This window comes from Leucopleurus acutus, assembly GCF_964270905.1.
Source record: "Leucopleurus acutus genome assembly, chromosome: 6".
Taxonomy (NCBI): domain Eukaryota; kingdom Metazoa; phylum Chordata; class Mammalia; order Artiodactyla; family Delphinidae; genus Leucopleurus; species Leucopleurus acutus.
Genome location: NC_139149.1, coordinates 115,789,079 through 115,802,498, shown reverse-complemented (window position 1 = coordinate 115,802,498; position 13,420 = coordinate 115,789,079). Strand labels below are relative to the sequence as shown.

The following is a 13,420-nucleotide window of genomic DNA, read 5'->3' as shown; positions in this document are numbered from 1 at the left end:
TTAGTTTCAGGTATACAGCAAAGTGATTCAGTTATTTTTTTCATATCATATTCTATTATAGGTTATTACAAGCTATTAAATATAATACCCTGTGCTGTAAGATATATCCTTGTTGCTTATCTATCTTATATACAGTAGTTAGTATCTGTTAATCCCAAACTCCTCATTTGTTCTCCCTCCCTCCCTCCCTCCCTTTCCCTTTTGGTAACCATAAGTTTGCTTTTTAAGTCTGTGAGTCTGTTTCTGTTTTGTACATAGATTCATTTGTATTATTATTAGATTCCACATATAGGTGACATCATATGGTATCTGTCTTTCTCTGTCTGACTTCACTAAGTATGACAATATCTAGGTCCCTCCATGTTGCTGCAAATGGCATGATTTCATTCTTTTTTATGGCTGAGTAATATTCCATTGTGTATATACACCACATCTTCTATCCATTCCTCTGTCCATGGACATTTAGGTTGTTTCATATCTTGGCTACTGTAAATAGTGATGCTATGAACAGTGGGGTGCATGTATCTTTCTGAATTAGAGTTTTTGTCTTTTCTGGATATATGCCCAGGAGTGGGATTGCTGGATCATATGACAACTCTATTTTTGGTTTTTTTTGTTTATTTTCAGTACGCGGGCCTCTCACTGTTGTGGCCTCTCCCTATTTTTGGTTTTTAAAGGAACCTTCATAGTGGCGGCACCAACTTACATCCCCACCGGCAGTGCAGGAGGGCTCCCCTTTCTCCACACCCCCTCCAGCATTTACTATTTGTAGACTTTTTAATGATGGCAGTTCTGGCTGGTGTGAGGTGATATCCCATAGTGCTTTTAATTTGCATTTCTCTAGTAATTAGCGATGTTGAGCACCTTTTCACATGCCTGTTGGCCATCTGTATGTCTTTTTTGAAGAAATGTCTATTGAGGTCTTCTGTCCATATTTTGGTTGGGTTGTTTGTTTTATTGAGTTGTATGAGCTGTGTGTATATTTTGGACATTAAGCCCTTGTCAGCCGCATCCTTTGCATGTATTTTCTCCCAGTCCGTAGGCTGTCTTTTCCTTTTGTTTATGGTTTCCTTTGCTGTGCAAAAGCTTTTAAGTTTAATTAGTTGCCATTTGTTTATTTTTGCTTTTATTTCTTTTGCCTTGGGAGACTGCTTTTGGGAGATCTAAGAAAATTTCGCTATAATTTGTCAGAGAATATTTTGCCTATGTTCTCTTCTAGGGATTTTATGGTGTCATGTCTTATATTTAAGTCTTTAAACCATTTTGAGTTTATTTTTGTATATGGTGTGAGGGAGTGTTCTAATTTCACTGATTTACATGCAGCTGTCCAGTTTTCCCAGCACCACTTGTTGAAGAGACTGTCTTTTCTCCACTGTATATTCTTGCCTCCTCTGTTGTAGATTAATTGACCGTAAGTGTGTGGGTTTACTTATGGGCTCTCTATTCTGTTCCATTGGTCTATATGTTTGTTTTTGTGCCAATATCACGCTGTTCTGATTACTGTAGTTTTGTAGTACTGTCTGAAGTCTGGTAAGGTTATGCCTCCAGCTTTGTTCTTTTTCCTCAGAAGTGCTTTGGCAATTCTGGGCCTTCTTTGATTCCATATAAATTTTAGGATGATTTGTTCTAGTTCTATGGGAATGGTGTCATGGGTATTTTGATAGGGACTGCATTAAATCTGTAGATTGCTTTGGGTAGTATGACCATTTTAACAATATTAATTCTTCCAGTCCAAGAGCATGGGATATCTTTCCATTTCTTTGAATCATCTTCAGTTTCCTTAATCAACATTTTATAGTTTTCAGCAGATAATTTTTTTTTTTTTTTTTTTGCCGTACATGGGCCTCTCACTGCTGTAGCCTCTCCCGTCGTGGAGCACAGGCTCCGGACGCACAGGCTCAGAGGCCATGGCCCACGGGCCCAACCGCTCCGTGGCACGTGGGATCCTCCCGGACCGGGGCACGAACCCGCGTCCCCTGCATTGGCAGGCGGACTCTCAACCACTGCGCCACCAGGGAAGCCCCAGCAGATAACTTTTATTATCATCTTGGTTAAGTTTATTCCTAGGTATTTTTTTTGACGTGATTTTAAACAAGATTTTTTTTTTACTTTATCTTCCTGATATTCCTTATTAGTGTAAAGAAATGCAGCAGATTTCTGTATATTAATCTTGTATCCTGCTGCCTTGCTGAATTCATTTATTAGTTCTAACAGTTTCTGTGTGGAGACTTTAGGGTTCTCTATAGAGAGTATCATCTAATCTACAAATAGTGACAATTTTACCTCTTCCCTTCCAATTTGGATACCTTGTATTTCTTTTTCTTGTCTGGTTGCTATGACTAGGACTTCCAATACTATGTTGAATAGAAGTGGTGAGAGTGGGCATCCTTATCCTTTTCCTGAATTTAGCTGGAAGGCTTTCAGCTTTTCACTACTGAGTATTATGTTGGCTGTGGGTTTGTCGTAAATGGCTTTTATTATGTTGAGATATGTCCCCTCTATAACCACTTTGGTGAGAGTTTCTATCATGAATGGAATGTTGAATTTTGTCATATGCTTTTTCTGCATCTATTGAGATGACCATGCGGTTTCTGTCTTTCCTTTAGTTGATGTGGTGTATCACATTGATTGATTTGGGTATGTTGAACCATCCTTGCCACCCTGGAATGAATCCGACTTGGTTATGTGTATGATCTTTTTTATGTATTGTTGTATTTTGTTGAGGATTTTTGCATCTATATTCATCAAAGATATTGGCCTGCAATTTTGTGTTTTTTTGTAGTGTCTTTGTCTGGTTTTGGTGTCAGGGTGGTGGTGGCTTCACAGAATGAATTTGGGAGTGTTCCCTCTTCCTTTCAATTTTTTTGGAATAGTTTGAGAAGGATACCTATAATAAGTTCCTCCTTGTATATTTGGTAGAATTCCCAAGTGAAGCCATCTAGTCCTGGACTTCTGTTTGCAGGGAGGTTGTTTTTTGGTTTTTGTTTTTAATTACAGATTCTATTTCACTTCTAGTAATCAGTCTGTTCAAATTAGCTGTTTCTTCCTGACTCAGTTTTGGCAGGCTGTATGTTTCTAGAAACTTGTCCACGTCTTCTAGGTTGTGCAGTTCGTTGGCACGTAACTGTTCATAGTATTCTCTTACGATTCTTTGTATTTCTGTGGTCTCAGTTGTTATTTCTTCCCTTTCATTTCTTATTGTTTATTTGGGTCCTCCCTCTTTTCTTCTTGGTGAACCTGCCTAGAGGTTTGTTGATCTTGTTTATCTTTTTAAAAAACCAGCTCTTGGTTTTATTGATCTTTTCTATTTTTTAATCTCTATTTTATTTATTTCCTCTCTGATCTTTATTATTTTCCTGAGTTGACTTTGCTACAGGAAGTGGCAACCGCTACCAACTTCTGTTTTCTATGTAAACCCCCAATTCCTCATATGCAGTAGATTCTAAAAATAGTTTGCCGTTCAAAGCAACCAAGCAGACTGGGCAATGTGTTCTCCTGCACAGGCAGGAACAGGAGCGGGAGCGTATACCAGCTGGCAGCTCAGAAACAGTGGCGATCCTGGCCTCTGTACCACATGTGTCCCCGGCCCCCGTGTCCCTCAGCTGCCACGTGCATTTTACTCCACTCTCAACATCTCATCTTTCCAAACCGCTCGCTCAGGCAATCACGGTAAGTTCCCCCACGAGGGGGCCTGCTCTTTACAGCCATGACTGTAATTATGATGGCCACGGAGAAGAAGGCACTTTGGGATGACAGTTGTCAATGGGGGAAGTGCCAACGCTTGAGAGGGCAATTCTGGAACTGCTGGGGGGGTGCTGGGAAGTCACAGGGACTGGAGGAGGGGACTGATGGCATTTAGGGGCAGGGCGTGGTATGCCAACCATCCTGTACTCAGACAGGCCCACACAATGAGGAACTTCCCCATTGGCTACTCAGGCAGATAGAAAAACCACATTATGACTTTCAGACCTACAAATTCATTCCAACTCACTTTAAATTCAAAATACATTCTGAGTAGTTTTAACATACACTGAATATTCCAGGAATGCAATCTGCATGGAAGTCAAGGGAAGATCATACACGGCTTTGTTCAGAACCTTCCCAAGAGTTACTCTCAATATTCACGTTCTGTCACTGCAATTTACTCTCATTTTAATGTTACAGTTAAAACATTCTATTGACCTGAAATTGTGTGTGAAGGAAGATTGTACCACCTAGGAACTTCATTTCAGGTTAGTAATAAGGATGTTAAAAACTTGTTATAAAAAAGGGGCACTGGGTCTGACAGAGCTGCAAACCACAGGTTTAAAACTTCGGGGTGGGATGAGGGGGAATGAACCCCTCTACCGCACAGCCATGCTTGTTGAAACAGCCCAGGCACAGGTTCAGGGCACAGGTCTGGGGCCAGTGCTTAAGCCACAAAATAATCAAGACACGTTATCAGTTTTACTTGGCGATTTGGAGGACATAAGGTTAGGGACTAACGTTTAACTGGTTATTTAAAACACTACGTTTCCATCAAAATCAAATCAGACGAGTTACGGACTGTAAAATGATCACGGAATTTTATGATAGAACAGCAGCCTTCAGAGAAGCCTTTACCTCGCAAGGCCACTTCACGTCACTGCTTGTGAGGGGCTGGCTCGTGGGGGACCAGGTGGAAAAGCTACCTCTCGCGGCTGTGACTGCGGTGTTCTCAGCGGGGCCCTGAGTTTCCGAAGACAGAGACTGTCCAGAGAGGGGTCTTGAGACCAAGCTACCAGCGCTGGCTCTGTTGCTGACCCATTATGTGAACTTGGACAAACTGCATCACTTTTGACACTAGCCCTCAATACCGGGGGCAAGGGGACCAGGTGACGTGATCTCTGGGTGCTCCCTTTGCCTCTGAAATGCTATGTCTCTACACTGGGGTGAATTCTTTGCACCCTGAGACTGTCCATAGAGTTCTCTTTCCCCATTTTGCTACTGGAAATCTCCTGACTTTGCTTCTCAGAAAAACATACCAGAATAACAAACATTTTAATCAGGAACAAAATTATTCATGTTCCTTTATCGACAGCAGACTAATAACATTTACCTCTTCAAACTTCACAACACAATCTGAGGCTTAACAACGACCCACAAGCTGATCCATCGACCCACAACGATCCATCAAGCTGATGAATGAAAACCGTGCACAGTACCTTCCACGCAAATAAATTCTCTTGTTGTTAATACATTTAAAATGTTTTTCTGAGATCAGTGATGTTCACACTTCCTTCAACATATTGGAGTAGAAAGCAAGGGCGTGATGGCCACAAATAACCTTGTGTGTGACCGACAGGACCGACGGGTGACAGGTAAGAGCAGCCTGGCCTCCCCTGTGCAGCTCTCCAGGTGACAGGTTCCCTCCAGCCAATGCCTCTGGGCTCCATACCCTTCACTTCACCTGCTCCACTCAGGGTCTTCCTTGCAAACTCCACACCTTTAAGGTGACACAAAACACTAACACTGTTCCTTCTCAGAATAAGGCTGGACCCTCCAGCAGCTCCACACTTTCCCACGTAGGCAGCACACAACTACTGACAGCCTTTCCTATGCTCAAGTGATTCTCCTGGAACCAGCTAGGAAAGAGCCAGAAGGCGTCATTTTCATCCTCAACAAGCTTGTCTGTCTGTATGGTGGTAGGAGCCGTACAGCACGCAGGAATGAGGCTGGCGCCCAGCAGCTCCCGGCATGGCTTGACACAAGTGACAGCTAAAAAGCTGGTACAGTATGAAAAACAGAAAGATGAAAATTTCTGCAGCTCTGTCATTTCTACTATTCCTCTCCTTACTTAGAAAAAATACAGTTCATTGAGTGTGCTTTTGTCTGAAAAACTACCAGAAATAGAAAGGAAACGTTAATCAAATGAAGACTTCTCAGTATGCACTCCGGAGCAAGGTCTTGTGTCCTAACAGGCTGCCTTAGTAAAAAGAAACCCTTCAGCCCTGATACTGGGGTTGTGAGGCCCCAGGGCTGCAAAAGAGAGCCTGACAAGAGCAATGATGCTTGCTGACTGCCCGCCGGACGCTGCCCGAGCATCGCGTATGGTGGTGACATCACCAGCACCAGCGCTGAACCAGCAGGGCTGGGTCTGAACTGGCCCCCACTGCCTGCTGGCTGTGTGGCCTTGGGAAAGTCCCCTGAACTTTCTGAGCCCGTTTTCTCTTTATGTGTAAGTGGAAATAACCAAACCACCGCTGAGGTTATGCAAGGGGGGAGGGAAGACTTCTACAGAAAACACTTAACAGGGCTGACATGGCAGGGGTTTGGGAGATGCTACCTACTGTTACTATCTACACAGTGTCTTCTATGAAGACAGTGTGAATTCAGCTCACAGGAGGTTGAAAGCAGCAGGAGAAGACAAGCATGCTGAAGCACTCACCAGGAGAAAGAGTGCTGGGGAAATGCCAGAGGAGGCAGGGGGAGACGCCCCACCCGCAACAAAAGCCCACTCCTTCTCTTCCCACAGGAAGATTACACACCCACTGGCCAGAGATAATAAAACAGATGTCAGGATCAGAAATGATGTTGCTTTAGGGGCTTCCCTGGTGGCACAGTGGTTAAGAGTCCGCCTGCCGATGCAGGGGACGCGGGTTCGTGCCCCGGTCCGGGAAGATCCCACATGCCGCGGAGCGGCTGGGCCCGGGAGCCAAGGCCGCTGAGCCTGCGCGTCCGGAGCCTGTGCTCCGCAACGGGAGAGGCCACAACAGTGAGAGGCCCGTGTACCGCAAAAAAAAAAAAAAAAAGAAGAAAGAAAGAAAAGATGTTGCTTTGATAAGCTCTATTACACAAACATATAAATGAAACATTTTAGTTAAAACGAAAAGTAAATCTTCCTTATAGTCATTTAAACTACAACTAGAGTAGTTGTACTTTAGCGTCCAAACAAAACTATTTATATGGCTTTAAAGTTGTCAAGTTACAGTATTAAGGAGAAAAGCACTTGAAACTCTGGCCCTCCCCCAAATGAATACATGAGGCGCAGAAAGGGGACTTTGGTGGTGGTGCGCGGTCGAGCACATGGCGATTCTGCGCCACTTAATCTCGGATGGAGTCAAACAGTGCTCTGTTGAACTCAGACGAAGTTCGTTTACTTAATTTTATCTAGACTGTCTGAATAGTGAACGTTCTGGTAAATCCATTCCAGGAAAATACGGAAATAAGCTGCTTTAAAACACACACACACACACAGTAAAATTTGGGTGGCCCAGAGTAAAAGCAGTAAAGTAAATAAAAGTTCCTCTTCTCCCTGACCCACGTCTAACGTATAGTGAGATGTCACAGGCTTACTGCCTTAACAGGTTAGCATTTCGAACCTTATGGCCAATGGGGCTCCAAGTTTAAAACTTTTAAATATGATCAGATATTCCGGAAACACTGGCATATGAGTAACTAGTAATAAACATTTCCTTTCAATAAAGATGTTTAATAACTAAAGTCTGTGGGTTCCGGGAAAAACAACAACAACACATTTCCTTTGCTGAGTCACACAGCCTGATTTTTCAGGGATAAGAATTTCCTCTTGAACGCTGCCTTTTGAGGGGCAAACACACCGCACCAACTTGTGGCCTCATAATTCTGTAGAAACCAGATAAGAACCTCACTCTAATCAGGTAATACACCAATCAACTTTGCCTGAAAACACTTCAGCTGCTATAAATAACTCGATTTCCTGTGCTCACTGTAAGTGGCAGTTTAGACGGCAGGGTTTACAAAAAGTTTGCTAAGGAGGCTTCCACTACTTTGATACTAGCTCAGGCTGAACAGAAACTAACCCTTAAAGAAAAAGGGAAGTTGAGTCTCCATCTTTGCCCTAGTGGGACACTCTTACTACTATGAGGAAAGAACTAACTTACTGTTTTTATATCTTAACTGTTTGGGAAAGTGATTCGTCGTCTAAAGCAAACCATGATTCCAACGCTCAAAGGTCTCCTGTTGAGCACAGCAGGGTCGGCCCCCCAGCACTGTGTTCACCCACCCCCGTTCATCCACATGCCCCCTCGCCACCAGGACCTGAGGACCTGCGCACTGGTACCTACAGTAAGATGAGACTTGGGGGTTCACGTTCTACCCTGATAGCCTCTCTCAGAATGGGGCTGGTCGTCTGTGAGGACTTAGTGCTAATCAGTATGTGGAAAACTTCCAGAGGTGACACAACCCGGCAGGAACATGAGGAAGTTACAAAAGTTAAAGAAACATGGTTTCTACACTGTCCTCTCCTGCAGGGAGCCTGGACTTCCTGCTCGGATCCTGCTTTTTTCTTTGCCCCGTGAGATGGAGCCGGACAAGTCCATCTCCTCCTGCCAACCCCAGCTCTGGCCTCACACCCAGGTGGCCCCGGCCCTCCTCCTCCCCTGGTGACCCCTGTTCCCAGGACACAGGGTCTCTGGGCACAGAACACAAGCCAGCACAAGCCAATCTGAAATGCCCACCGTTCTCCCGCTGGAACACTACCGTCCAGGGTGGCTGCTGGGCGACTCCTTCTGACACATCCCACCCCCCCCCACTGGTCCTTCAGCAACGGTTTCCTTTCCTTTTTTTTTTTTTTGCGGTACGCGGGCCTCTCCCTGTCGTGGCCTCTCCCGTTGCGGAGCACAGGCTCCGGACGCGCAGGCTCAGCGGCCATGGCTCACGGGCCCAGCCGCTCCGCGGCATGTGGGATCCTCCCGGACCGGGGCACGAACCCGCGTCCCCTGCATCGGCAGGCGGACTCTCAACCACTGCGCCACCAGGGAAGCCCAACGGTTTCCTTTTCAACCATTAACCTCAAAAAACAGTCCTACTCTAAAAAAGTTTTTGCTGCTATTTACTTGAGCAAGTTCACAATTGATTACTGAAAACCCCTAGGACCAAACGTGTTTCAGAATTCAACATTTTTGGATTTTAGAAAGGTAACAAGATGCATACACCATATATTCTGTAACAACCCAGAGTAACAGCCCTTAGTCAAGAATCTTAACAGGGCTGCAGAGAAATGTACGAATATTCACACTGAGAAGAATAAAGACTGAAAATAGCCTCCCATCGGCCAAATGGGACCTGGGGACCTTGGCACAGATGCCTACAATAAGATGAGACTTGGGGGCCGCGAAGAGCCTCCCATCACTGCCAAATGAATCCTGCTGACAACTTACAAAAAAGAGAAACAACTTCTGATTTTCAGAGCTTACTGGATCCTGGAACTCGGGGTAGGAGAAGGTGGGCTGTGCCCACCGAGCACCTCCTCACTCGGCAGCTGTCCCCGTCTCTCCTGTCACCAGCTCCCAGCAGCATCTCTGTGAAGCATGCATCTCGACCAGATCCAGTCCCAGGGTTAAGTTATGGGTTAAAGAGAGCGTGCAGCCAGCGCCTTCGGGCAACAGGTGTTATTTCTACTCCTGCCTCTGACGGCCTGGCGCTCCCTTCCTCACATCCTGTTCTCCATGGTCACCCTTTTCTTCTCCTTGCCCAGCAGTTCATTCCTCTGAGCTCAGATCTTGCCCAGGATTAACAGCAGCCTGTTCTTGCCATCTATGGTTTGCCTAGGCGGCTCCTCGGGAGCTTGGGCATCTCTCAGCGGCATTCCCATCCTTCTATCCTCCAAGGGCCCTTCCCTGATGGTGACTCAAGGATCTCTCTGTAGGTTCCCAAATAGGTTAAGGGGTAGCAACCAGCTCCAAAGGTCTGGTCCAGGGGTGGAACGTTATGTCAGGTCAGAGGAGCACACTAACGAGGACCTTAAAAATACCCACCCGCCTGTCCTCAGCAAGGAGTGTCATTTTCAAGCGTGTATTCATCAGAATCTATTTCTACACCCCTCTCTGGTGTTGACCGGGAAGCTCAGGGCAGGGCAGTCTTATTCATCTTGAATCCTCCACAAACACTCAGTAGGTGATTAACTCCTACCTGCTGAAGGAGTGATTATTTGGGGTTCACACTTTTATCAAGGTTCCACACAGGCCGGATAAAGTGGAAATCTAGGGTCTCTCTCCCTGTCTGCGGTACTAACTTAATGATGTGCTTCTTTGCCAAACTACGCCCTTTCACCTTTAAATATTCCCATTCATCATCAACCACAAGCCACATGAAAAGGGGTAGTTACTAACCTTCCCCACCTCACCCCCTGCCCGATTTTAACGCCAAACTACTCCCACATCCATGGTTCCAACGCTGGGTGCTGAGCCGGATAACTGCAAAATCCCCCAGAGGGAGGATTCCCTCCGGACCCGGTGACCCCAGGAGACCAGTCAAAGTGGATCTGGGAACTGGGGTCCTTGGGGGAACTAGAGAAACCGGGTGCAACGCATTGGTTCTAAGGTCCAGCGCAGGGTAAGTGCTCCAAGCCACCCAGCCACTGGGGGCGCCAGCCTCAGAGCGAGGGCACCGCCTCTGGGCACCAGTTCCTAGGTACTGTATTTTGTAAAACATCAAACTAGCAGTTCTGAGCGAAACTCTAGACCACGCGCAGGTCTCACACCTCGGCTGGATCCGCGGCCGAGTCACGCAGCTGGGCAGAGCCCGTCAAAAGGCCGTAACTGCGGGCAGAAGGGACCAGACGAAGTTCCTTTCCGTCCTGCTGAGGGGCGTTGCCCAGGGAAATGTGCTTTCCAGGGCGCAAGGCGGGGGGGCAGTGCACACCGAACCGCGAACTGAACCGAGAGCAGGCCACCACCCCCCCGCCCATGCTCGCGTGGGGACGTTCGTTTAAGGGGGTCCCCGGCCAGGCGAGGCAGCCCCACACCTCCCCGGGCACAGATGATTGCGGCGGAAGGTGCCGCCTGCCCTTGGCTCCTAGAACATCAGTAAGGACCAAACACTGGCAATCAGAACCAAAAGCTTCGAAAATGTGTTTTCTTCTTACCAGTCTCTGAGCTTCTGGGCTCAGACAGTCAATTTCCTGGTTCTGCGCGGCCGCAGGGTTGGTCATCCTGCCGGCTGCAGGTCCACCTTCTCACACAGCAGGGAAAGGGAGCCAACGCCCGGCTCCCCGGATCCGCGAGCGGGCCGGCTCTCAGCGCAGCCACATGCCGAGAACGGCGGGGCTACTGCCCAGAGACAAATCCGCGCGTCGGGACGGGAACCTCGCCCTTCCCAAGGCGGGGTCGCGCCTCCGCGGTTCCGGGGCTGGAGTGCGGCCGCAGGGGCGGGGCGCAGGTGGCGGAGCCCGGGAGCCCGCGGGCCTGGGGTGGCGGCACCCGGGAGAGGAGCGTTGGGGCCGCCCCCAGCCCTCCTCCCACAAGCGTCCCGCCCGCGCTCCACCACGCACCCCGCCCGGCCAGTTCTCAGCGAGCGCTCCTCCCCGCGCCCCAGCGGCGCGGTTATTAATCATCACCCAGCCCTCCTCCGGCCCCCACCCGAAAGGCGGTGGGGAAAAAAGACCGTAGCCGGCCCCGCCCACAGCCCCCGTCGGCCGCCCACCCACCCGCCGAGAGAGGGCGAGCTGAGAGGCCTCGGAAGACCGGGGAGGAGTGGGGAGGCGCCCGCGCTTGGCCTGGGTCGCCCCGGGGAGGAGCCTGCGCGGGGGAGGGTTCTGCGCGAGGGGCGGGGTCCTCTGGTGGAGGAGCCAGAGCGGGGCGGGGCGGGGCCCCCGGGGCGGGGCCCGCGCAGGGGTGGGGCGGATTGCCCCTCAGACCCCGCCCCCGGCCCCCTTGCCGTCGGTGCTGCGCTCCCGCCCCAAGGTGTTCTCCAAATTCAGGCCGAAGTGAGCTTCTGCGGACGCGATTACCTCGGCCGAGTCCCGCAGCACCTGCTGGTCGGGGTACCCAGCTAACGCGTCACCCGGAGAAAGGGCCGGCTTCCAGGGCGACCACACCGCGCGGCCCGCGGGGGTAAGAGCAAGCATCCGAGGGCCGGGTGCGGCCCCGCCTGCCTCCCCCTCCGCAATAGGCGGCAGAAGAACGCGGTTTGGCGCGGATGCGGCGTCTCAGAGCCGGGGGGCTGCACCGGCCAGGGATCCGGCGGGAGGTCGTGCGGGGCAAGGGCCGATCCGAGGTCCCCGCCGGGCGCCGCGCGGGGAGGGCGTGGAGAGGAGCGTCCAGCGGCGGGACGGGGCCCCGGCCGCCCAGCACGCGCCTCCTCCAGCCGCAGAACTCGCGTCGCTCGTTCTTTAGCAGTTCTACATGCAAAGCAACGAAACGTCTCCTGACCTCGCCAGGCCGAAGCAGAAGCGACGGGCAGGAAGCGACGCAGATTTTCATCGGAATGCCAACCTGCCCCGGCCCAGCCCGCTGCCTGTGGCGCCTGGAAGCTTTCCGCGCCCCGCCCGGCCTCCTACCCTGCGTCCAGGCGGTCCCGGGCCCTTCCTGCCCATACCCTGGGGGCACGTTTTCGGAGGCCGTTCTCAGAAAGACCACCTCCCCGCCCCTAATTCTCTGCAAAGGCGGCTCCAGCGAAATCCTCGACAGACCGCAAATATACATTTAAATGTTACAGTCCCCCAGTTCCCCACTCTGCCCCACTCACCTCCTCCTCGGTAACATGTTAGCGCAAGGCCCGTGTGCACTCGCCTTCCCGCTCTGGCTTCAGGGCAGGGGGCTCTGGAAGGAAGGGTGTATGTGTCGGGGGGCGTAGCGGGGTGGGGAACAGAGAAGGTTCTGAGGGACCGAGGTCCTAACCTAGGAGAGAGTAGGGACAGCAGAAAAGCAAGGCCGAGTAAAGACCCAAAGTGGCCTCTGCGGGAGAAACAGCAGGTTTCCACTTTGATGAGCGGGAACACAGCGCCAGGCCTCGATGGATAGCAGCGTTAGGTTGGCAAGAATAATTTTCAAAGATTGAAATGCGTACCTTTAATACCTTGTTTTCTCGCTATAACACTTTTAAAATACGTCAGTGCATTACAGTTCTTGATTCTATAGAGTTAAACTAGTTGGCAAAAATAATTTTAAGCTGTTCTACATAAACAAGTACGGGACTTAGGGAATCTATGGTGGAAAGCAAACATGATTTTAGTTAAGAGCTCCACAGATGAGAATGATAGCCAGTTAATAAAACCGCCTTCTGGGAGTCTTCAGTTTGAATATTCTGATCTAGATAAGCAAATTCTAGAGCTTCTTGCCACCTGGAACCTTATGACCACATCTCCCTGAGCAGGGCACAGGGAACAGGCTTCTTTTGTCCTGTCACAGGGCAATGCCTGTAGACACCTGCACCCTCCCCAGCTCCCAGGTGGCCGTCCAATGGTTACTTACCAGTTTTGTGAAAACCACATAGGGAAGGGGTTAGGTGGCTCTGGAATTAAACCATCTGGCTCAGTTCTTGCCTCTGCCACTTACTGTGGGATCATGACTAAGTTATGGAGCCCCTGTGTCTCGAGTCTCATCTGAAACATGACAGTGATAATGAAAGCGCCCAGGGCGGAGGGGAGGACCCCCACTGAGCACAGTCAGGGGAGCCGCCTTGCTGCCCCTCAGCCCGCTCT

General features: G+C 49.5%; 1 protein-coding gene across 8 annotated transcripts in view; it reads right to left on the bottom strand.

The window, feature by feature from the left end:
* The window catches only part of LRRFIP1 (LRR binding FLII interacting protein 1), a 142,905-nt gene that overhangs the window by 75,156 nt on the left and 54,329 nt on the right, over positions 1-13,420 (bottom strand). For 3 of the 8 annotated variants that reach the window (XM_082840879.1, XM_082840881.1, XM_082840882.1), the window contains exon 1: positions 10,865-11,322. The exons of 3 other annotated variants lie outside the window; for them this stretch is intronic. In XM_082840879.1, the coding sequence (XP_082697005.1) occupies positions 10,865-10,930 (66 nt within the window). In that variant the 5' untranslated portion in view covers positions 10,931-11,322. Of the gene's footprint in view, positions 1-10,864; positions 11,323-13,420 lie in introns of those variants that run through there. 2 more of the 8 variants (XM_082840876.1, XM_082840878.1) reach the window with 2 other exon arrangements.